Source organism: Camarhynchus parvulus, chromosome 4, assembly GCF_901933205.1.
Source record: "Camarhynchus parvulus chromosome 4, STF_HiC, whole genome shotgun sequence".
Classification (NCBI taxonomy): domain Eukaryota; kingdom Metazoa; phylum Chordata; class Aves; order Passeriformes; family Thraupidae; genus Camarhynchus; species Camarhynchus parvulus.
This window is the reverse complement of record NC_044574.1, coordinates 28,082,109-28,106,155: the sequence shown is the minus strand read 5'-3', so window position 1 is coordinate 28,106,155 and position 24,047 is coordinate 28,082,109. Positions and strand designations below refer to the sequence as shown.

General features: G+C 37.8%; 2 protein-coding genes across 2 annotated transcripts in view; one reads left to right on the top strand and one right to left on the bottom strand.

Annotated features, from left to right (window-relative positions):
• Nucleotides 1–12,926, bottom strand: part of LOC115902986 (multifunctional protein ADE2) — a 41,345-nt gene extending 28,419 nt beyond the window's left edge. The window contains exons 1-5 of the mRNA XM_030947050.1: nucleotides 12,536–12,926; nucleotides 7,932–8,018; nucleotides 4,275–4,712; nucleotides 3,161–3,250; nucleotides 2,360–2,431 (exon numbers count right to left, since the gene is read on the bottom strand). Of these exons, the coding sequence (XP_030802910.1) occupies nucleotides 2,360–2,431; nucleotides 3,161–3,250; nucleotides 4,275–4,712; nucleotides 7,932–8,018; nucleotides 12,536–12,923 (1,075 nt within the window). The 5' untranslated portion in view covers nucleotides 12,924–12,926. The remainder of the gene's footprint in view (nucleotides 1–2,359; nucleotides 2,432–3,160; nucleotides 3,251–4,274; nucleotides 4,713–7,931; nucleotides 8,019–12,535) is intronic.
• Nucleotides 1–24,047, top strand: part of PPAT (phosphoribosyl pyrophosphate amidotransferase) — a 44,704-nt gene that overhangs the window by 18,273 nt on the left and 2,384 nt on the right. Inside the window, exons 2-10 of the mRNA XM_030947053.1 lie at nucleotides 15,226–15,292; nucleotides 16,132–16,338; nucleotides 16,902–17,014; nucleotides 17,134–17,279; nucleotides 18,555–18,627; nucleotides 19,916–20,067; nucleotides 21,286–21,413; nucleotides 21,715–21,936; nucleotides 22,705–22,825. Coding sequence (XP_030802913.1) covers nucleotides 15,226–15,292; nucleotides 16,132–16,338; nucleotides 16,902–17,014; nucleotides 17,134–17,279; nucleotides 18,555–18,627; nucleotides 19,916–20,067; nucleotides 21,286–21,413; nucleotides 21,715–21,936; nucleotides 22,705–22,825 — 1,229 coding nt within the window. The remainder of the gene's footprint in view (nucleotides 1–15,225; nucleotides 15,293–16,131; nucleotides 16,339–16,901; nucleotides 17,015–17,133; nucleotides 17,280–18,554; nucleotides 18,628–19,915; nucleotides 20,068–21,285; nucleotides 21,414–21,714; nucleotides 21,937–22,704; nucleotides 22,826–24,047) is intronic.

The following is a 24,047-nucleotide window of genomic DNA, read 5'->3' as shown; positions in this document are numbered from 1 at the left end:
AACAGGTTTTTAAAAAGCCCTTGCTTAGGAATGTATCTTGGAAGTGTCACTACATCAAATTCGTTCTGAGAGGGACATAGAGTAAAGTATGGTAAAGGGGTATCAAAATTCCTAAGAAAATAAAGACAAGGAAAGGAATTTGTTTGACATAAAATACTTGTTGTAGGTATTTTTAAGAACATCAGGCTACTGGTATTTCCTAGAAACCTGTTTTCATCTCCACTCTTGTTCCCTAGCACTTCAAATTTAATCAAACATCTATACATACACTCTGTGCTCATACTGCTAAATCTGACACGTGGAATGTACATGTAGTCTGGATTGACAAGACTGCATAGATGGAAGTAATTGGCTCGTCTGAACAGATTTGTTACTTTTAGTAACAACTAAAAGTGATCCCACGAAATTGAAAACATCAGTGAAAATGACTAAATAAGATTTTATTTGCAGATCGATTCAATGTGGAGTATGTTTCACCAAAACAGAGAGCAACCTGCAGTGTCACCAGCCTATCACAGGACGTTTTAGCTGAAAACCCACGGGCTGGAGACTGTAGTGGTCCTTCTGCTCCCCCAGCTGGGCAGTGCTGACAGCAGCGTGTCAGGAACTAGGACAGGCTGTGCAAGGAGCTGTGAGGGTTTATTTACATTTGTCTTCTTCTCAGGTGGGCATTTGCTGCTCTTGGAGTAACAAATTCATATGGGCAGAGGAGAAAAACATGGTACATCAAAAAACTAAATGTTCTCCTGAAACTGGTGTATTTGTCTTTTGAGTAACACCACCTTAGTATTTTCTTACTAGAGTATGGCAAACCCAAATGAGCTGCTTATAAAGACTGGCAGAGGTGACAGTGTTACTGTGGCTCATAACTCAGATTCACGTATAAGATCATGAGAAGCATGTGCACTCTGAAGCAGCTCCTGCATCTTCTGTGCATTTACACAGCTGCAGTTGCCAGAAAGCAGTGCCTGCCCAGGCTAACTCATACATATGTGTATGTATATGGGCAAGTGCATATACAGCTCTGGCTGCAGAGTACATTAACTGATAAGGAAGATACCCAGATATGAGTTTAACAGAATTTCTAAATTCTCATTTATGCCAAATTGAGGTTTTCTACAATTTTTTTTCAAGGCACACAAATACCTATAAATTTATTAATTCCATGTCTGTTGAGAAACACTTTTCTACAAAAGTTCTGTTGAATGTGCAGAAGCTTTTTAAAAAAGTGACATCCTAAATGCCAATGATTGTGAGACATTACTCATATCAAACAACCAATGTAATGTATCAATGCCTTTTCACTATTTATCAATGTGTATATTTATGAGTACAGAGCTACATACAATCTCTTTACTTACCAGTTTCTCACTTCAAAATTACTTGGACTGTCTAGGAAGGGCATGTACCACAATTAGAGAACAAAGGGTCTCCATGATGTTGTAACATAAAAAGCGTGCATATTTTCTCTGTTTTATGCAATACCTACTTATGTCACCATTAATAAAATTAGAGACTAGGTGTATTTTGCCGCCTGAAAAAAAATTGAGTGTGTATTGTTTGTTTTGGAATGAGGGAAAGAATTTTGCAAACTGAACTAGTTTGTTGGTTTTGCCTTGGAGTGTGGTTTTGCATTTTTCCTCCACAGAAGTTTGAAAAATAGTCTTAAGAGTGGAAATGCTGAGCCACAGACACTTTTGAACCACTTGCTATTTTAATTTTTCCCCGCAAAATCTTACTGCATTTACAATTACCCAGAAACAAAGAAACGATGAAATTAAATACACATATTTGAAAAGGGAGATGGTAACCAAGGTAAAGTACAGATATCTTTACACCTGCTCTTATCTTAAATGACAGAAATTTGTACTCAGAACTTTACTAGAAATATTTATTTAACTTAATTTTAAATAGCTTGTTTGGAAGAGTGCAGTCCAAGAAGTTACAATTTTATGTAGCACCAGGCAGTTGAAAATTGCCAGACGATATTTAAGGAGAACTGCTGAATCATTGCATTATTACAGTGTCTTACTACTGTCCATGTGTATGTAGTAATTTTACTTGTCAATGGGTAGAAATTGAATTAAATACATTTTTTAAGCAGTCTTAACTAGATCCCACAAAATGCTGTTTATTTCTTTCATATTTGTCTCTCTGAAAATGAGGTCCCCATAGGCAATCCACTTTTCATGACAACCTGTTTTTCTCCATGGAATGTGTCAAGTGCCCATGGTGAGCTGGTAAAAGGTCGCTTATTTGTTAGTAAATTTAAATTTAATAATGTAATTGCTATTGAATGAAAAAAGCCAAAAATGTTAATCTCTGGTATACCTTAAATTACAATAATCTCTTTACTTACTTGTCATATTTGTTTCTTTGGTTATATGCAGAGCTGCCCGACTCTCTGGAGTAGTGTTTACAGTAACATCATCTGTCAGAAGATTTTGAATTTGATATTAAAATCTTTCAAGTTTACATTAGACCATTTTAAATTTTGTAAGTCTACTCCTCAATGCTTAATTTAGACCATGTTCTTCCTCACACTACTGAGAGAGAACATGAGGTGCTCTGTTGTGGACAATAAAACTTGACAGCCTGAGAGACTTCCATGTATCTCCAGCTAAATGTTAAACTTCTGCTTCCCCTGAAATTTATGTTTTCAGATGTAAACCATAATATTTCTTTGTAAAGAGTAGAGCATATGACCTTCATATTCAGTGAGACTCCTTAATGAAGGTTTCATCCCCTGATATGAGCATTTACACAATTACATCCTGATCACATATTGTGAAAAAGAGATGCTGTATCTGTTCATGCTCAGGAGACTGAACAATTCTAATCCTTAGGAATAACATAGTTTAAGTAAATGTACATGCAGTAGGACATTGTACTCAACTTGCTTAAACTTGTTTCTTCTCTACACTCTGCGTGACAAGTCTTTGAAATGATTACTTACTGGACTGATTTTATCAAATTTAGTAGGACATTGTAAATGTGTACGTAAGTACATGATGGTTATCTCTATGATATTATCTCTTGCTTTTAAGTTTTTTAGGTCCCTGAATTTTCTACCTGTAATTACAATTTTGGCTTATTTTAGAATTAATTTTAATTTTCTAAATGTAGATATTTATATAAAATAGAAGACTTTTCAGATTACCTGAATCAGAAACTTTCTTTATATCTGCAACCTGTAGGTCTTCTGATGTATTACTAACAGAGTCCTCTTCACCTGTGTCTCCAGGCATTTCTGTGTAAATAATGCTAAATTAATTACAGCACCAAATTTTTATATTTTATAAGAACAGCTGTGGTGTTATCAAATTAAAAAGTCCATCCAGCCTTGGATGCTCTTTACTTCAGCAGGCAAAGTAGATGCATAAGCAAAACACGTAGAAATGGCAACTGAAGAGTGAATCTTCCCCCAAAATGTTCTCACAGTTTTCAGCCAGACTGTCTTTGTGTAGTATTTTTCTTGACTTCTCCCATTACTTTAGTAATTTCTAGTCTTACATTTGGCCAACATAGTATCATCCCATCATCCCCTCACCTTAACTAAAAGTTTAATGTTTAATTCTGTTCTTAAACAACAAGCATGTTTTTGGTTGTACATACCAATAAAAATGTTTTAACTTTTGGGTAGTGTAGGTTCATCAGTCTACTCTAATTCTGCATTGATCATCCATTACCTTTGTCAATAACTACCAAAACCAAAGGCAGGCTCTGCCAGCATTCTTAGTGCTGTTCCTTTTGCTATTTTCACTACTGTCTCACCAGTTTGGGAGTCTTGCCCCAAAGGCCAATCAAACTGAGCTATCTGGGACCATAAGAGAAAGACAATTGAGATGTTAATTTTTTTTAAGCAGTGTCCATTACTACAGATTTCTTTTGCTCAATGTCTTAATTTTTCCAGTAACAGAGTGTGACTATCTGTCTGATCCATTTCTGTTATCTAAACTGGAAACAGTGTCTTCTGACATGACTCTGACTGGAATTGTCTCTCTGTATCATTTTATTCTATGTCTTCATCTTTTTTTTTTTTCTAATTTGCTTCTCAGTTCTATTAAAAAAGTACAGGGAAGTCACTCAATCTGAAATATTACCTTTTAACAAAATACAAAACTACTGGACAAAATAGTAAATGTCTATTCAGTGTTTTTCCACACCAGCCAATCAGTTAATCTCTCTGTTTCTGCTTTTTGAGTTTTTAAAGGTCTCTCTAGTGCTGGAAAACAAAAAAATTTAAATGATATGTGGGTAGTTGAAGTACTTACCTACAGAATCCTTTTCTGATTTTGCTTCTGTCCATTCTGGAGGCCTCTCACTTTCATCATTATCTGATTTACTTGCTTGTTCCATTGTGCAGTGCCCCAGAATAGCATCCAGTTCATTAAAAAATTTCATACTTTTACTCGTACTCCCTGAGTCTTGGGCACTTTTTACACTCTTGTATTCATGTTTCAGATTTTTGTATTTTGTCCTGCACTGCTTCCAGTCCCTGTCAATTCCAAACTTTTGCAGTCTAGCAGCAACCTGCTCAAATATTCTTTTATTCCTCACTGTTCCCTCCAGTTGTTGCTGGATATTTTTGTCTGACCATATGCGTATCAAAGCTCTGACTTCATTAACAGTCCAGTGTTTTCCTCCTTCATTTGCCACTGTAGGAATGAAAGCCGCTGGTTTGGAAGCCTCTACTGCTGATGCTGGATTACCTGCATTGTGTGGGAGAGGGGAGAGACACAGAGATTTGTTACCTGCATTGGGTGGTTGGGGTGGGGAAAGGACAGAGAGAATAGGAATGAAGGACACTGTTTGAAGATGGAGCAGAGGTGACATTAAAATCAAGCTATTGGTTATTAATCTGTCAGCATTTTTGTTAATTCTGATATAATTTTTGCTTTCACTTGAAGACAGATATTAAGATAGCACATGTACATTTAATTAATCTAAGAGGAACACTTCTTTCTTCTGTGTCCTAATACACTAAATTTTTACTGTAAGATCTTTAGGTACAACTGATGAGCTGCTTTGTCCTTCAGACATTAGAGAGGAGAAGAGAACTGTTGGGAAGATGGGATGTGCTGCATGAACACAAAAATAAATTGGCCCCAAGCCACTGACAGTAGCATCCAGACTTAACTTTCTGCATTCATGCCATACTTTAGTTTTTACACACATAGAGAGATTTAACCTGGGTAAGGATATAAAGAATCTGATCCTTCTTTCTTAACAAAGCACCCAAGTTGTGGGGGGGAGCAGAGGAATGGAGACTTTTGCTTAAGTAAAACATTTGTGTGCTAGAACCCAGTTCTCATGGCACAGAACCTGCACCTTTTTCAGGGCAAATCAATCAAAAATATTTGGGGTTTTTTAAGTAAAAATCAGTGTGAGTTGTCTTACTCTGCATAACTAAGATATTTTTCCATTTTCTCCAGTCTACTTTATTTTTTAACGTTATGAGGTAAAGATTGCCACCCATGCAAAAAATTTAAAACACTGAAATATATATTTTAGTTTTTTATGTTTCCTTGTTTCTATTTATGAATTTTCTTTAAGACTTTGTTTTGGTTATAAGATTAGTTTGGAAAGGGATTTCTCATGCATTTTCTAAAGCTTTGAAAAAATAATTTAAAAACCCCAATTAAAACAAACCCAAAACCATTTCCAGGGCATGATCAAATGAAACAGCATGAAAATGCACAGTAACTGACAGGTTTTTACAGTCATACTGCAGTGATGCCTTTGTCAGTGTCTTGTTCTGGAAGAGCAAACAAGATTATGGGGGTTTGATACTTTATAGCCACTGAGATGTGTGTGATGGCAGTAGTATCAGACCCTTGATTGTGCACAGAGCTTCAGTGGAGAACATTTATAATAACCTGTCTGGGGACAAACTTGTCCTAGATAAAGCCATTCTTTTCTAGTCTCCATAATTCATTCCAGTTGTCAATAAGTTGTTCTAACAGATTTTTTTTTCCTTATAGTCCTGGGTTAATCAGGACTCTGCAGCAGCCAGCTCATAGGCAGTGTAGTTGAGAAGGGTAATTTTCAGGTGGGACATCAATTATGCTTTCTCCATTTCTTCCTGAGGGAGTGAAAGAAAATGCTGATTTACTGGTGAATCAAACCAGGAACTGCCACAGATGATAACTGCCAACATCAGATAGGCCAGAGAGGAAAGGCCTAGGGAAGATGACAAGAGTCATCTTCCTTGAAAATGCAAGGAGGTGCTCTCTACACTTCCCAGTCAAAGCCATAGAGCAGGGGGCCCTCTGGGAGGAATGAAGTTTCTTTACTCTTTGTACAGGCCAATGTTTCTCACTAGTCAGTTCATTTCCAACTGAGCTCACTTTTGGTTGTGGATGTTAGTTCAAACGAGTTCTGGTGACTTGGTGCATTGCTTGCTTATTCTGCTGAATGCAGAGTGAAAAATGGGGGGTTGTTTGTTTCTCATTACATCTAAAAAACATTTTGATTCAAAATATCCTGCATACAAGTACTGCTTTGAAACAAACTTGTTATGATCAGTGCAAAAATTTTCCATATATCTTAAAAGCATTTTAGTCCTAATTTGTTTTTAAAAAATGTTTAAGCAGGATATACATTATTTTTTTTATCTGAAAGATGCATTTATGCTATATTTAATCTCTTCTTAAACTTCCTCAAACCTGAGAAATCTGCTGAAATAAAACCAAAATATTAGGCATTATAGATACAAAGGGGTCAACATTTTTCTTTCAGTGGTTTCTGAGATAGTGCCTGAATCTTACAGGCTAGAAGAGGTACTGGGGGAGGGCATTTTAGTACTAGTACATACTTGAGAGCCCACGCAATTGAAGTTATTTTGCTGACTTTGTAGAAAGCAGCTTCCTCAGAATTGAAGACTTTTCTGTTTAGCAGTGTGTTGAGCACTGAGAAATAAAAACATGTTCCTGTAAAATTTGATTCAGATACTTTCTGCATGTTTTGTTTATATGCATGAAGTATATTACATGGGCATAAATTCCATGTGACATTCTGTTCTCTTCCTTAATTTCTTTCTATGCCAGGCAGGAGGAGTGTAATGTGTAACATAATAGCCATAGGCTTAGCCTGTGTCTTTTTTTCTTCCTAAATACGGCACCTTGCAGATTTTGTAATGGAAGTTGTTGTAACTGGGCTGGAATGTATACTATGGCATAGACGGTATAGAAAGAACATGTAGGAAATTAAGGACAGCTGCTGTTCATCCAGGCAACGAATCAGCACATCAGTTGCTTAAATCTGCCTAAAATGTGTTTGTTTCTCCATTTCCTGTAGCTTCCCCTTCAAGGGGCTCACACCTAGGATGTTCTTCCTCTTTCTGTCATGCCAGATTTATGCCCTTGCTTTTGTAACTTTGCTGAGCAAAACTACTAGAGTAGGACATTTTCCAAATGAGTTCTGTGGTTGGACTAAAGCATTGCTGACCACTCCTTGCCTGGAGAGGTGATTTTGAAGTTATGCTGGAGACCACTGCAAGTCTGGATTGCTCTGCGTCTCTCTCCTGGCTCAGGCCACTCAATCATGCTGCTTTAAGCATCCATGATTTAAGAAAATGAGCTAGGGAAAAGTCACAAGCTGACATAGGTATCCTCTCTACTTTGGCATACTTTCCACTGGCATTTAACAAAATTACCGAGGTTAATGCAGTTTATCATGATTAAGCTATAGCATGGGATGTGTTTTGCATGCAAATGGGGGTCATGCAGGTGTTACATCATATACAGTGGTCAGTGTCTAGTGATGCACAACACCACTGAGTGCTCTGGCAAGGAGATGGTGCCCAAGTGTGGCTGCATTAAAGCTATACTGATCAGAAACAGAATGACAGTGCTTTCAAGCTATCAGGAAGTGCTCTGACACCCATGCTGCTTTTTAGTTTTTGATCTCTCTGTACCATCATACTATACCTAGTTGAACTGGTCTGGCATGAGATATAAAAAGTAGTGGATCTCCTGGAGCATCCTCATCATCTTCTAAAGAAACTGGTATTTCACCTGGGAAGGAAAGAGTTTTTAGATGAAAAATAGGTATGGACTAAATTAGAAGTTGAAATTTAAATGTCCATACACTATGAGAAGATCTTTAACTTGGAAACCTTGACACTTAATTTGTAGTTAAATTAAATTTTAAATTAATTTAGGTGTCTCTGTAAGGGGGACATGAGTTATAGGAGGCAAATCATTTTATGTCTTGTATATGAAGCCTGTTTGAAATGCTTTTAAAAATTCTGGTTGAAACTGACTTGATTCTAGTGACTTGTATGCTCTTCTGACTCAGTATTCAGGGTAAATAATAATGTAAAGTAAGAGACATACAAATAAAGGCAGACTTTGCACACAGATTCATAAAATCACAAATCATTTATGTAACAAAAATAAATTCCTAGAAGAGTATGAAGAAAATCAGGATGTTCTGCAAAGAGCTCTGGAAATCAATGGAATTCATTAACAGTATGGGGAGGGAACCCATATTCATTGTGACTTGACAGCAGGCATATTTGTAGCTGACAGGATTAAGTCTAGCTTTTTCCAGCATAGCTTTTCTACATTTGTTTAAAAGGGAACATTATAGCAATTGCTATGTAAGTATAAAAAGCAGCATATGTGCGTCAGGTTCAGAACCAGCTAGATTTTCACAGAGTACAGACTTGTAAGTTGTCTTGTTGGTAGTGTGCTGTTTTCTACATTCCACGTTGACAGGAGGTTTAAAATGTTGCTTCCTTGTACAGGAGCTGAGCTTCTGTGAGCTCCAGCCAGGCAGGGCACCCAGATCAAAGCTCGCAGCTCTGCGGTAGTTCGTCACGGGAAGCAGTAATGAGGTGCGGTTAGGATGCAATCTCCTACCCCTGACGTCTGAAAACTGCGTTTGAAACCATGATCCTAAACCATTTTCAAACTGCCTTTGAAACCATTACCTGACTTTCAGCAAGGCTCACTATGACTCATAGATGCAGTGGCTTGATCTCTGACTGCTCCCAGCTGCCTGGCTGGCTTCCCTGGCAGGAGATGCTGCTCCTGCCTCCACCTCCAGTGACAGGACTGGCATTTCAGCTGCTTAAGCGCAGCAAAGCAAACCAGGGAGAGGAGAATAAATTCTCTCCTGGAAGGCTTCTGAGTGTGCCATAGGCACTAGCATGCACAAGGTTAATTACATTGTTATATTAAAAGAGAAACTTCTTTTATTTTTCGTAAGAACAGTTACCACAAAAAGATATTACTATACCACAAAAGCTACTCTATAAAATTATTGCACACTTGTTTAAAAAAAAAAAAACTATATGAAATACTGTCAATGACATGTTAAAAAGTGCAGACATGGAAAGCCATGTATAAATGGCCCTTTTATGTCAGCATTTCTGAAAGATTTTCCTGCATTTTAGTAGCTGAGTTTTCTGCCAGTCATTGCTGATGCATTTCTGCTCAGCTATAATCTTTCTGCATTTGCTGAGGTAAAGTGAAGGTCAAGCAAGGTGACCAATGCCTTAATATTTAAATATAAAAAAAGAAATATAAAAAGTGTAAACAACTTAAATTACTAGGCAGGTATTTTTTTAAATAATGTATTTAGTTTATTAATCCTTGATTTAACTTGATTAACAAAATTGCAAGGTCATTCATTTGAACTCTAAGGTAAGATACCATTTCTCATAGCACACCATCACTTCACATAGATTTCCTTGGTTGTTGATTAGTGCAATAACACACAAACTGTACTTGAAGAGAAGTGAACGTTTTGACTTGTATCTTTCTTAATGATTATTTAAGCTACATCTCTGCCTCTGAAATGTGTTTTGAGAGGGCAGCATGAATGCCTCTGCTTACATTTCTGCATGTGCTTATGCATGAAGTGTTATCTTTTCATAAACAAGCTGGGAACTGGTATGTGTTGCTACCAGGTTTGTCCTGAGACATCCTCCTCAGATTTGATTAATATTTTCAGTAATAATTTCTTCAAATACACTTTCAAAAGAAAACTGATTCTACCACATACGAAAAATACTCAGGGGAACACTGTTGAAATACCATTCATTCCTATTAAAAAAGTAGTCTCTTTTCTTCTCTTCCTGTTGCTCCCCCTTCCCAGCAATCTCACAGTAGATGAGATAATATAAAGACAGGCTTTGCATCTTTACATTAGGCATACATAAGGATATTGAGACTGAGGCTAAGCAGAATGGTAAATATATGGTGAATTATTTGGGAACATGCCCTGTCCTCTGTCATGCTTTTTAAAAAGACAAATCAGTATAGCAACCAATTTCTTAAAATAAAATAAGATGTTCATGGTGGACACATATTATTAGTCACAGGTTTTAATTTGCTGATAGTATTTTGTTCTTGCTACCCAAGCTGTAAGCCTAGACATCCTTGATTCCTCCAGCCCTCTCAAAACGAGATGTCTTTGCCTCTTTTAAAAGAAGTGAGGGACCATTTTTGTCTCCTCTCCTGCAACACACTGTTTGAAAGGGAGAAGCCCAGGAGGGGACCTGCAGTCGCTGGGGGGCTCTTTGCTTGTGCAGTAATTGCCTTTCCCTCTGTGGGAGTGACACCAGCAGCTCTGTCCCTGCAGAAGGACTTGAGAGCATCAGCTGCAGAGCCACTGATGCCAGTTTTGCCTTACAAGTGCTCTTCAAAGTGCTGGGCTGGGCAGGCATCGGACTCTGACTGCAGGTGGAATAGGACTGGGCCTCTAGTACAGTGTAAGTTGCTTGACTTGCATTCTTAAATAAGAAAGTTGATGATCTCACAGCTGCTCCCTCAGCCCCTTGTGGTGGATGTATGCATGCATTCTGCATAGCTGCAGGACACATTTCTATCTTAGTGTGCTTTCATTGTGGCTCAGTTGTGGTTGTTGCAGAAATATTTGCATTTCAATTTTTGCATTCGTGTTGCATTATTACAGTTAGCTGCATTTAATTTTTGTTTATCCATAAAACTTGTTTGCTTTTATTTTTCTGGAGGTAGTAACAGAAGTGTTTGTGCAATCAAGAGATATATTTAATTATACCAGCTTTAAAACCAGACTGTCCTAGTGCTTCAAAACAAAGCATGTCTCACTCAGGGGTAATTATTTTTATAGATACTATGGTTTGGGATTTACAGTTGAAATTAACTTTTGCTGATTAAAATTTTCTAGAGGTCTAAAGCAGATGAGAATTAGGATTACCAGGTGCAAACTACATCAAAACACAGAAGATAATCTAATGGCAGATCCTCAGATGTAGGACACTATCCTGATTTCATGTAGTCTTCAAAGTGTATCAGCTTGTATTAGCCTCAGTTCTGCAAGTTTAATTTAAAAATGGATTGCAATTCACAGTGCAGAGAGCACATTACAATATTATAAAATTGCCATTTCAATTTGAAGCGACTTTGACAGATTAGAGGCTTTCTGATAGTGATGACAAATTAAGGTCAAGCTTTTTATTAAGGTAAACAGTGACAATGAAAAATGGCAATTTCTTTTCCTCAGATCTGTAAAACAGCATTGTAGAGGGAGACGTGGAATGGTACAAGGACAAACTCAATGTCCAGCTCTTTTATATGCCTTTGACAATGACCCCTGGCAATAATGTTGAGTTTCTTGTTTTCTTAAAAAATATTCACGCAATTAATGTAAATTGCTACATACCATGGGAACAAATTAAGCTTTAATTTCTCTTTTTAGTCATCTTATTCTGGTACTTAAAACTATCATTGGGGCTTGTGCTTCAGTGACATTTAGGATGTGACAAGGAGATTTGAGTGATGTCAAACAGCAGATTGACCCTAATGAAATGTTAAGCAGAGCTTAAATGCATATGCAGAGAAGGTTGAATAAAACAAGAGATGCAAATAATTTAGTAAAACCCACTTCAGAATAAAGGCAGCTGTATTCACTTGGTCTGCCGCAAAACAGACTGATAAATATATTTTTTGCTTTCACTGCTAAACTAGAGTTTTTAATGAGAATTATCACGCATGTGTTTCTTGAATATTAAAGTAAAACTCCTTATAAAATAATTTGCCTTAAGTCATCACATCTAAATATCAAGCTGGCATACATATGAGAAATAAGAATAAAAATTCTAAATTTCACTTGTATCACAACAAATAACGATTTTTACAACACCCTGACAATTTCAACCTTTTCTTTATGTTTACATCTGAACTGGAGCTCTACAAATCTGCTTCCAAAGTACTGTGAATGAAAGGCAAAGAGAAGGAAAGCAGCTTATTTAATTTAGCATTTCCACCCCGTGCACGAGCCTGGACACTAGCAAGTACTCACCGAGGCTGCAATACAGGCAGTTAGTGTAATTTTGCTGGAATTACGCTGTATTTACAGACTTCGACACTGGTGGGTGCTAACATTTTATTCCCCTGCGCGAGGCGCGCATCCAGTCACTTCTAACAGCGCTGCCGGGGCTGAGCAGCCTCCGCTCCAGCGCCAGCCAAGTCGGGCTTCGGTTTTGTTCCCTTTGGGTTTTAAGCAAAGAGAGAAAAATAGAAGCAAAAACATTTTTCTTTACCTTGCATGCTGTCTGTTGTGGGGCTTGTGTTCAGCTGCGTCTCAGTCGCAGAACACCTGCCGTTTTCTTCTGCTGCTAATTGTGTGACAGGCTCATATCGCAATATGGCATCCAGATCATGGAAAAACTTCATGGTTTTAGTGACATCCCCAGAGTTGTGGGCATATTTAACCGTTCTGTATTCGTACTTGAGGTTTTTGTACTTTGCACGGCACTGTTTCCAGTCCCTGCACACTCCCAACTCCTGCAACCTTTTAGCAATGTAGATAAATATTCCTTTATTCCTCAAGGTGCCGTGCAGTTGCTTTCTGATATTTTTTTCTGACCAGACGCTTAACAAGGCTTTAACCTCCTCCTCAGTCCAATGCTTCCCTGCTCCACTCTCCATGTTGAAAGTGACCTGGAAATGATTCACTATTTCTAGCCAAGATTTTGTTTCCTAGGAAACCAGACGGCTGGTTGTCAGTAAGCTCCGCCGAGATGAAAGGATCTAGTTTTACTGGCTCAAGCTGCCTGAGGGGAGTAACTTGAGACTCTGCCAAATAAGCAGGCTCGCCGCTGGAGCCGGGCGAGGGACGCGGCTCCGCTGGCGGGGAGGGGAGACCTCGGCCGGGCCGGGCCGGGGCTGACTGCTGTGACTGTCTTTTGGGAGTCAGTGGGTGCACCAGGGTGTGAGAAAACAAGCAAAGAGAGTCTGTTTCGTGCCTTTAAAAAAACCCAAACCCAACAAAACAAAGCAACGTCACACACACACCCCTTGTGGCCTGAGCTCTGCCGGGAGGCCCCGGGCAGCCCCTGCTCCGGAGGGGGCCCGGCCGCGAGACCGAGCCTTCCCCACAACGGTCGCGTTCAGGATCGTCCTGCCCCACATCTTCACATGTCTGTGCGCTGTTTGCCTCTGAACTGCGGGCCGTAGAGACACGTTTTATATATCGGTGATGGTGTAATAAAAGCTGGCATACTTCAAGTCTGGCTCAGCTGGTAAAGTGGTGCAGGCATTGTGGTAGCGACACTGAGACCTCATGCCTTTTGTCAGTGCTAAGTGAAAGATGTAATCCAACGCCTTGGCCAGGGCCTTCCTTGGGGTCTCTGCTTCTCTCTTCCTAGTGATTTAGTTACTATTTAAAGAGACCATGACAGTTTTAAAATGGAAGCTTCCTGTAATATTAACATTGCAGTTATAAGTTGCTGAATGCAATGCATCACCCCTTAAATCTTAGTACCAGTCTTTGTGTTTATACATAGAACATCTTTCCGAGTTAAAGTAAATGGCTTAAAGAACGTACTCATCTCTGATTATTTTCTTTGAAGAACTGTGTCACTAACAGTAAATTTGTTCAGATATGTGGGAAGTTTGGTTTGTTTTGCTTTGTGTAGGCAAGCGTTCTTCAAAATTTTTGCTTTACATCCAACTGGGACTAGTAACAAATAAAGGGATTTTATGAACTGGAGAAAATTGGTAATGAGCATGTCAGTTGTAGATTAGCATCCATTCTATTGATTTTTGTGCCCAATTCTATTGTTGCTTGTAATAAATAATTCCAGTGACTTCAACTGCATTAAACCAGTCCAGTGCACAAATAGGACATTAATTGTCTTTTCCTTTTTAAGAAAAATATCTTTCCTATTCAGACATTATTGTATATGAGAATGGGCAGAAGCTCACCCATCCACCAAAGTCCTGATGAGTATTACAGGCACAGGCAGGCACATAGCAGCAGTTTTGTTGTAGGCAACACTGCCTTATTTCAGAAAGTTAAAGGGAGATGGAGCAGCCTGTGCACTTATTCACAAAAAAAACCAAAAAAACAAACAAAAAAAAACAGTCTGCAAAGCAGACCTTTTCAATGGATAAGGATTGGAGTACAAACTGTGAGCAAGTGCACAGTGTTCTGCCTGCCTTGGGCAGGGCAGCATCAGGGGATCTGGGGTGCACCCAGGGGACCCAGCAGGGGGAAGGGCTGGGGAAGACAGGCAGTAGGACAGGGAAAACAAATGTATTTTAGCTGAATCAGCTCTTCTGCTCAACAAAGCACAACTGCCAGCCTGAGGCTGATGTACTTAAGAGAAGTATTTCCATTTGCAGTGACACTTGAACATCAGACTTGTTTTGCCTGAGTTCAGAAGCTGAGATGCCGAACATTAGGTTTATGCATTCAGATGCTTTCATCAGAGGGTCTGTGTTGCTTTTAGAGGTGTAAATGCTAGTTTGCCTGCCTAAGTGCAAAAATGCAAAAGCTTCTGCATAGGTGATCAGTGGAAAAGACAATCCAGTCCCATAAGCAACACCATCAGTTTTTAATAACATCTGACAATCCAAAGCAGAAATAGAATAGCATGATAGAACCTAGTACTATCGCCTAGACCATTATGCCTTTAAAAATGGCTTTTCCAATTAAGCATCTGTTTTTACTTTATGCCTGTACTGAATTTGAAGTCCATTAAGAATCTGAGCCAGTAGTTTTTGGTGGAAAGATTCCCACTGAATTTAGTGGACTTAGGCACAAACCTTTTGTGACTTGAAATAAAGCATAACACAGACAAGAAACCTGCGATTAACACAGCAATTATAAGTCTGTAAAATAAAACAGCAAACAACAAATTAAAATACCATTAAAATTCTATCCATTGCATGTTAAAGTGTTTCATAATCATGTCAGTGCTTTATGTGAATTTTATTTTGTCAACAGGGGCCAGGAGAGTGCTGGAATTGTGACAAGTGATGGCGAGTCATCCCAGGCATTCAAAGTGCACAAGGTAAAATGCAAGCAAATGTTTTGTATTATTAAGTGAGATGCATGTAAGTTAGTTTCTGGTAAGAAACAGACTTAACAGTGTAGAAACAGACACTAACAGTGTAGTTAGAGAAAAAGTAACATGCTTGATGGGCTGTTTTGATTTTGTCAAAATATCTCATTTTGTTACCTGTCTTGAGTGTACGCTTAAAACAAACTTGGGAATGTTGTCCTTATAGGTGTTTCTGTGCATACAGTGACAGACACACAGAAGTTACCCAGAGCATGCTGATGATGTCTCAAAAACTTTTTACCAAAGTCACCCTGTACTCCGTTAACTCTGCAGATTTGGAAGAGGATTGATGCTCTTCTTGATCTTAAAAAGAAAAAAAACACTGTTACAGACTATGCACAAGGAGATGGATGAGTAAATCTTACACTAGTGAGAATCAAGGAAATGGCAACTACTTTACCCATAGGTAGCAATAGGTAGCAATAAACAGAATCTAAGACAGAATGGAGGCCTGAGAAGGTCACACAGACTTTCTTGAGCTGAGAGAAATACGGGGGATGTTACAAGACACATAATGAGCACAGCCTGAAAAGTATCTATTTTTAGGCGGAGAATAGATTGTTCCATGAAAATCCTCGGCACAAAAATATTGTAAAAACAGGACTGAAGGGATGTGATACAGCACTGTGACCTACTCAGCTTCTTTCTTTCCCATATCTTTCAGGTTATTTGCCTTTTTCTTAAAGTTCCCTTAATACTACTATAGCAGCATTAAGCAGAAGAAGAACTTACAAAGTCACCAGGAAATTAAAACCAACAGAACATTTTCTTCTTTTTTTCTCCCAAAGGGAATGGGTCTTATAAACCAAGTCTTCAGTGCAGACAGCCTGAAGAAGCTGTACCCTTCAAACCTTGGTATTGGGCACACAAGGTACTCCACCTCAGGGATTTCTGAGCTTCAGAACTGCCAGCCTTTTGTTGTAGAGACTCTTCATGGGAAGATCGCTGTGGCACACAATGGGGAGCTAACAAATGCTGCACAACTCAGAAGGAAGGTTAGTACCTCCTTTGGGGGCTCTGGCATTGTTTCTTTCTGAGTGTGAGGCAGAAATGAGCAATACAGTTGCTGTGACTTCTCCTTAATACAAAACTTTTTTTTGCGTTTTTGGGGTTATGAAAGACCTCCCTAATCAAAATAAATCATTTTGGGGGGAAAAAATCCTGTGAAGGGGATTCTGCCTTGATATCTCTTTCTGGATCTGTTATAGGCAATTCCATATTTTCTCTTCTATATTTTAACACTCTTCCCAGAGGATGCACAAAGCTAATTAAATCACCCAAACATGAATTTATGCCCTGAATATTGGTGGCATTACTTTCAGTTTCATGCGGAGGAAAGGAATGAGATGAAGAAGGAAAAATGTAGTGCTAGCATAGAAGATTGTTTGACCTCATTATACATAGTTGGTTTGTTGGAAGAAATTTGGCATTATTATGCTGTGATCACTGTGAAACATTTGTTCTTTGCATCAAGGTGTTGTTAGGTTCAAGCCTGAGCGGTGTGATGTGAGATTGTTGTTTTAATGCTGGTAACACTTTTGGTTTGTGTTCTTAAAAGCTTATGCGGCACGGTGTGGGACTGTCGACCAGTTCTGACAGTGAACTGATCACCCAGCTGCTGGCTTTCACACCTCCCCTGGAAAACGATGACACGGCCGACTGGGTGGCAAGGTGAGGAGCCTGGGCTTCACACTCAGCCGCAGCCATTGCACCTCAACATGATGTGCAGCTGTAAATGCTCACAGCTGTTCGTGTGGCACACAGTTATGTTCACCTATGTCTCATTCCAGAATAAAAAACTTAATGAAGGAAACTCCAACTTCGTATTCATTGCTAATTATGCATAAAGACATAATCTATGCAGTACGTGATCCGTATGGGAATCGCCCGCTCTGCATTGGTCGCCTTATTCCAGTAGGGGACATGAATGGAAAAGGTAAACTCTCTCTCTCTCTCTCTCTCTATATATATATAAAATATATATATTTATATATATTATATATATATATATCTGAATCTCCATATGCATAGTGTATGCTTGAAATCACTTTATAGGTAATCAAAACTACATTTATTGAGGTGTAAGTAGAAATATATGATGCAGAAATGAGTTTTGAAAAATAAAAAAAGTTGGCAAGGGAGACAATCATCTATAGGAAGTGTGCGAATTTCCATTCCCAGATACAGGGAATCTTAGTGGCCTAATGATAGCCACAGTTAAGCATCCCAACTGTAATACAGCTTAAATAATTCTCATCGCTTAAACAAGACAGCAGTGATGAACAGAGTCACAGAGGGGTTGAGGTTGGAAGGGAGCTCTGAAGGTTGTTAGTCCAAATCCCTTCTCAAGCCAGGCCGCTTAAAACCAGTTGCTCAGGACAATGTCTAGAAACAAGTCTGGTTCCTTTTTTCTCCTACAGTAAAGTGGGCAAAAAGTGCTGGATTACTTGCAATGTACCTCTGAATTCCAAGCAGCCCTGTCACATGTAGTGACCGGACCATTACACAAGCAGTTTATGGGAAAAATTCCTTGTGTTCCTGTTCAGCCTGCAAATCAACACTTTTCTCCACTTGTCACTTATATCAACAAAATAGCTTCACATGTTGCAAACTGAAATAATTCAAAGACAAAGCAGTGAATTCTTCCATATCTTCAGAAAACTGAGGAATTTTAGCCACAAGAAAAATTACCCAGATTCTTTAAAGCATATAGACATTCCTACCCTATGTGACACAATTAATATCTTTCCTGTAGTTGACTCTCACAACTCATTAGGATTCAATCCAGATCCATTGTAATCAAAAGCATTTATCAACCTATTCAGCCTAGGGAAAGTAAGGATTTTCTTGTGTCAACAAAAGTAATTATGTCTATCTAAAGTAACTGAAGTAGAATTTGAAAAGTTTGAAATAGTGCAAGGATAACAGAGGTAGTTACCTGAACTGTTTCTCTTCATGAGCTGTGAATACAATGCTGTTACTCCACTTCTGCCTAGAACAGGTTTATGATGTTTATTTTGTGGATGTGTTTGGGATTTTTTTAAATAATGGAAAGGTGGAAATAGTGAAATGCTATACATTTTAGTTAGAAATTACAATAGTCTTCATTGCACACTTGGAAACCATAGCAAACCAGATACTGCAGCAAAAATGTGATTGGGGGGTCATGGTAACAAAAACTGGGGACTCTAACTGAAATCTTTTACTTCAGGAAAAGATAACACTGAAACAGAAGGATGGGTTGTTTCTTCTGAATCCTGCAGCTTTTTGTCTATTGGTGCAGAGTAAGTGGCCTAATTCTTTCTTACTTTATCTGAAAACTCTTTCTTAGACAGTGATTAAACATTAAATCCCAAGTTGCCAAATATTATAATTATAACAACATGAAGACACCAAGGTTTAGTTTGCTGTGGAAGATGTTTTTGCTAATCCTGGTTTTTGCCAGTTTATTTTCTCAAACAGATGATTGTAAAAAAAGAATTATGTGTGCAGAAATTAACAGTAAAGTCAACTACTATCACAAAGCAAATGCCTCTTGTTGCATTATACCTGATTACCCGTATAGTTGATTAATTTTGCCCTCATTTTGAGCAGTGTAGTTGCATTACAAAATAATTCTTCACCTACAGAAAAGTTACACTGGTAGTTCACAGGCTGAAATAACCTGAGTTGTAGCATATGCTGTTTGGTAAGCTGGCCTCCTTGTTAGAAAAAAATCAACTGTTTTCTGAAACTTCTTTGAAATTTCTGTTAAGAAAAGATCACTGTGTAGGACAATCAGCTGAATCCTGTGTGTTTTCAATGAAGCAATTTTGTCTAAACTTCTTCAGTAGCTAGTGCTGCTTGCTACTACTAGTATCTGACCAGTGAATAAACACAGATTTGCTCACCTCAGATTTGTATCTCCAGAATATTTCAGTATTTTAGGATAGATTTAGATGTTAGAATAGCCACCTGAGGACTCACTAAAGAATATAGAAAAATATTTAATAAGGTGAAATACTTTAACATAATATACTTAAACTATTCCATACTTCTGCAGATTTGAGAAATAGAAGGTACATTTCTAGTCAGCTTTATGTCATTTGGGGGTAGCTATCTATCATCTCTAGACGGATATTTCTCTAGATTTGGCTTGTGAGGCAGGATTATTTTGGGTACCACCTCTATTCTTGGTTATATTTCTTATAGTGCAGTGTATGGTTTATTAGCTTTCATAGAATAGTTCTCTAGTATTGGTACAGGACTATATTATTAAAATATATTCAATCTCAATTAAACCTGTACAGTTTGTCTCACACATAGGACAAGTACCATAATTCTCTGGTACCAAGTTTAGTATTTTGACTTAGTTTATTGGTTTTGGATATAAATTCAGACTTCAGTTTTAGTAAGGGTCAGCTGTCTTAGCATGTTGGTCTTAAAATGCTTCAGGTCAAATCATAAGATAGAAGCAAGTTGTTATGTTAGGATGTTCAAAAATATTTTTCCCGTCAGTTGACTCTTGTTTGTACTTCAGAATTATCATCCAGCTTGAGGACATGTCTAACTTCTCTGTATTTCTTTTTCAAGGTACTATCGGGAGGTCCTTCCTGGGGAGATTGTGAAAATATCCAGACATGATGTCCAGACACTGGATGTTGTACGAAGATCTGAAGGAGATCCGTCAGCATTCTGCATCTTTGAATACGTTTATTTTGCAAGACCAGACAGTATTTTTGAAGGTACAAAAATGTTACATACAGAGCTCTTCCCTAAATAGTGTAAGATGTTATCCTGGAGCACAGGGACTCTGGGATCATAGTAGAGTACCACTGGATATAAGCTTACAAAGCACAGCTGGGACAGAATGGGCTGACAAAGGTTTTGAGATAAAACTCATCAGGAGGAGCATGTAACATCACCCTCCTGTTTCTGGATGTGGATACAGCCTCAGATAGGCTGCCTGCATACTCCTCTGGGAGGTATGAAAAGGGCCATGAACATGATTAAGGTAGATGAAAGGTCTTTTAAAAGCAAGAGACTGAAGAAAAGGACTTTATTGGTTCGTGGGAAACATTTTAAAAATTAGACTGGTGAAATGGGATTTAGAAAATACCTTTATTTTGATATTTTTCTTGGCAATAAGTGTCATTTCAGGAAGATGCTTGTAATTTAAGTTGTAAATCTATGCATTATCTAAGTATTTGGCATTGTCAGTGTAATGCTTTTATTATTATTTCAATAGAAGCTCTCAAAATACTAGCCAGGATTCTCATATCTGGCAAACAACCTCTTCATTGCTTTCTAGGGACATGCTATCCATTGATCCAGTACAATTCCCCACCCTTATAAAGCAAATTTCACCCCAAATTCCTTTTCTTTCACAATCACCTTACTCTTCAGTATCCTTACTTCTCACATTCCTTGGTACTGCTGCTGTAGCTTTTGCTATGCCTCATCTCATCACAATACTTCCATTTCTTTCCCACATTATAAGTTTTGTAGGACCTTAAAAGCTTTTGAGTCCCCTTATTCCCTTACTAAATTCAGGGTTAATTTTGCCATCTGATTCAGTCAGTAAGCGGACAGAAGGATTGCATAAATTTTGTCTGTTGGAAAAAGCAGTCTAAAAATAGAATATGAGTGTTATGAACAGGAAGGCTTAATTTCTATTTCTTTCCTCCTGCAGATAGATTTTGTAACATCCACAGGACCTTTAGTTAGCTAGTCAATTAGGGCAGACTGGATTTTAGTTTTCCATGTAGTAATACGAATGTGAATGTTAGAATGTGATGTTATGTCAGGAAATAAAAAATTACTTTATGCAAGCGGTTGCTTATTAGTTCTGGAACTTTTCTGACTGACTTCTATGCCTGCAACTTGACACAGAAATTCATACAGAAGACTGAGAGGAAGTGTGAATCATGCATACCAAGAAAAACACTTCTTTCTATTCGTAGGTCAGATGGTATATTCAGTCCGCAAAAGATGTGGGCAGCAGCTTGCTATTGAAGCACCTGTGGAAGCAGACCTGGTCAGCACTGTTCCAGAGTCTGCAACCCCAGCAGCTCTTGGTTATGCTCAAAAGGTAAATGTTATCTTGTTCTTTTTTTCCCCCAAGCATTTTTATACACATCTCTTTTTGTAATGGACTACAATGATGTCGGCTGTTAGAGTTGCATATTGATAAAGCTCTATATCTTCAGTACATAGGCTACTCCTGTTGAGTCCCCTTCCTTGTTTTTTCTGTCGTTATTCCCCTACATTAAGGTATTTAAATATTTTTTGGTTACTGTGAAGTCATACTAAGTCCTAAGGTGACTTTAAAAAACAGTAACTGAGACAACAAGTCCTTCTGTATTAACTGTTTAACTGTCTCCTGTTTGCAGTGTGGACTACCGTATGTTGAAGTGCTCTGTAAAAATCGATATGTGGGGAGAACATTTATCCAGCCAAATATGAGGTTACGGCAGCTTGGTGTTGCAAAGAAGTTTGGTGTTCTGTCTGATAACTTTAAAGGCAAACGAGTTGTTATCATTGATGATTCAATTGTGAGAGGCAATACCATTTCACCTATAATAAAACTACTGAGAGAATCAGGAGCCAAAGAGGTGAGTTAATTTTAAGTCAGTACAATACAGATGTAAATGGAAGTTGATGGCACATTAAAGCACTGGGGCTTGACTTAATTTTACTGTGCATTTTTGCTTTATTTAAAAGGGCAGATGTGGAAAAAAACAATGGCTAGTGTGTGTTTAGTGTGAAGATGGGTCAAGAAGGTTCTTTTGTATGAGTGTGACTTTTGGGTGATTGGGGTTACAGGAACAGGTCTCCGCTTACAAAGCACTATCTGGCAAATAAAAAAAGAATGGAATACAAATCAGTTAAGATCAGAAAACCAAGTATTCCTGATGTGTGACCTGTGAAGTGCAAAGAGTACAACCATATACTGCTGTAAATATATCTTAAGTCACCAGAGCACCATTTTTTTAATTGATAAAGATTTTTTTTAAGCAAAACAGTTGTGCAAATCAGTCACTGGAGCAAAAATGTCTTGTATAATGTTTGATTTTGTAAACTGAAACTTGTTTATCAAGGATTGAACATCACAGAAGAAAAGTAAATTCAAGATGGAACCTTCTAAGAACATTAGGAAATACTGTAAAAAAAATTTTAAAACTGTCTTACCTTCTCCTGCTGTATTGGCATCAGGAGATAAAAACGTAAAAAAAGATAAAAACGTTATCTTACTTTTAACCCTTCGATGATTTCTGTGCAGTGCTATGTTCTGTTCATTATCACTGTGTAGAATTGAGACTTTGCTATTATCTGCTGACCATCAACTTATATCAGCCTGTTTTGAAACTATTTTTATTCAGGTGCACATCCGTGTAGCTTCACCTCCTATAAAATTTCCTTGTTACATGGGAATAAACATTCCAACTAAAGAAGAACTCATTGCCAACAGACCTGAATTTCATGATCTTGCAAACTATATAGGTAAATGCTACTTACTTTTTTTCCCTCTTGTAAGAGTTGTCAACTGTATTTTATAATGTATTTCAAAATAAAGCAGAACATATCAAGGCACCAGGCAAAAGTAAGAACTGTAAAGAACTAACTAGCTAACTGTAAACTAACTTAAAGAACTGTAAGGTTGGTAAGCTAGGTTTCTGCATTGTGAATACTCTATGGATCAATTCAACTACATACTTTTTTTTAACATAGTTAGGGAGCTGTATTTGTCAAAATAATAGAAAGTATTAGAATAATTGTATAAGCGTAAGTTGCAAATAAAGTATGACAACAAAGCTTTCCAATACTTAAAGCTCCTTTGGAGAAACATGACAAAAAGAAGCTACTGCAGTCAAAATACTAGGAAGAAAATAAGCAGTGAAAATCTGTCCTATAATGAAAAGCGGATGTAGTTTCACTTGCATGAGATATTAATAAAAATACATTTAGAATTTGTAAACACCCACTGAATTTTCTACAAATTGACATTTATGTAAATAATTTTAACCGCATTATGTATTTCACTTTGAAAGAAATGACATTTGAAACCAATCTAAGAATGTTAAAAACCTGAAATTTTGAGTCATGTTTGCTGCAGAACAAAAGACAGATTGACAGTTTATGTTCCACTGTAAACTCCGATTTCCTGTGTTAAATATTTACTTTCAGTGTCTAATACTGTGATGGAATCTTTTTCCCCAAATTATTGTGAAGGTGTAGGGAAATATTTCAAATTTGTAGGATCTTGTTTTTAAGTAGTATTCACCACATGAGTGCAAAGGATAGAAAACTAATGATATGGAAAGGGTATCAAACATTTCTGCTGCTAGAAAATTTGCATGAATTGCTTAATGATTTTTTTTAACTTGATGGTCTTCCCCTCCTCCAGGTCCCAGAGAGGCTTGGTAGTCCTTGGTGCTCAGATTTGGGAAGCACTAGCCACACACATATCTACTTCCAGACCTGAACTAACGTTTACTCAGGGAGACTACAAGGAGTTCAGGGAGTCTTAGTATACACTCTGGACTTTGGTTCTGTGTTTGCACTTAGGTGTCACATATTTGTTCCCAACAGAACCTTCTGTCTAGATTTCAGTGAGTCTGCTCCCTGCACAAAGCATTTGAGAAGGGCAAGACATAGTACAATCTTAAAATTTTTCAGTCATTCTCTTTCATAAACTATATGATAATGTGACTGCATTTCCAAA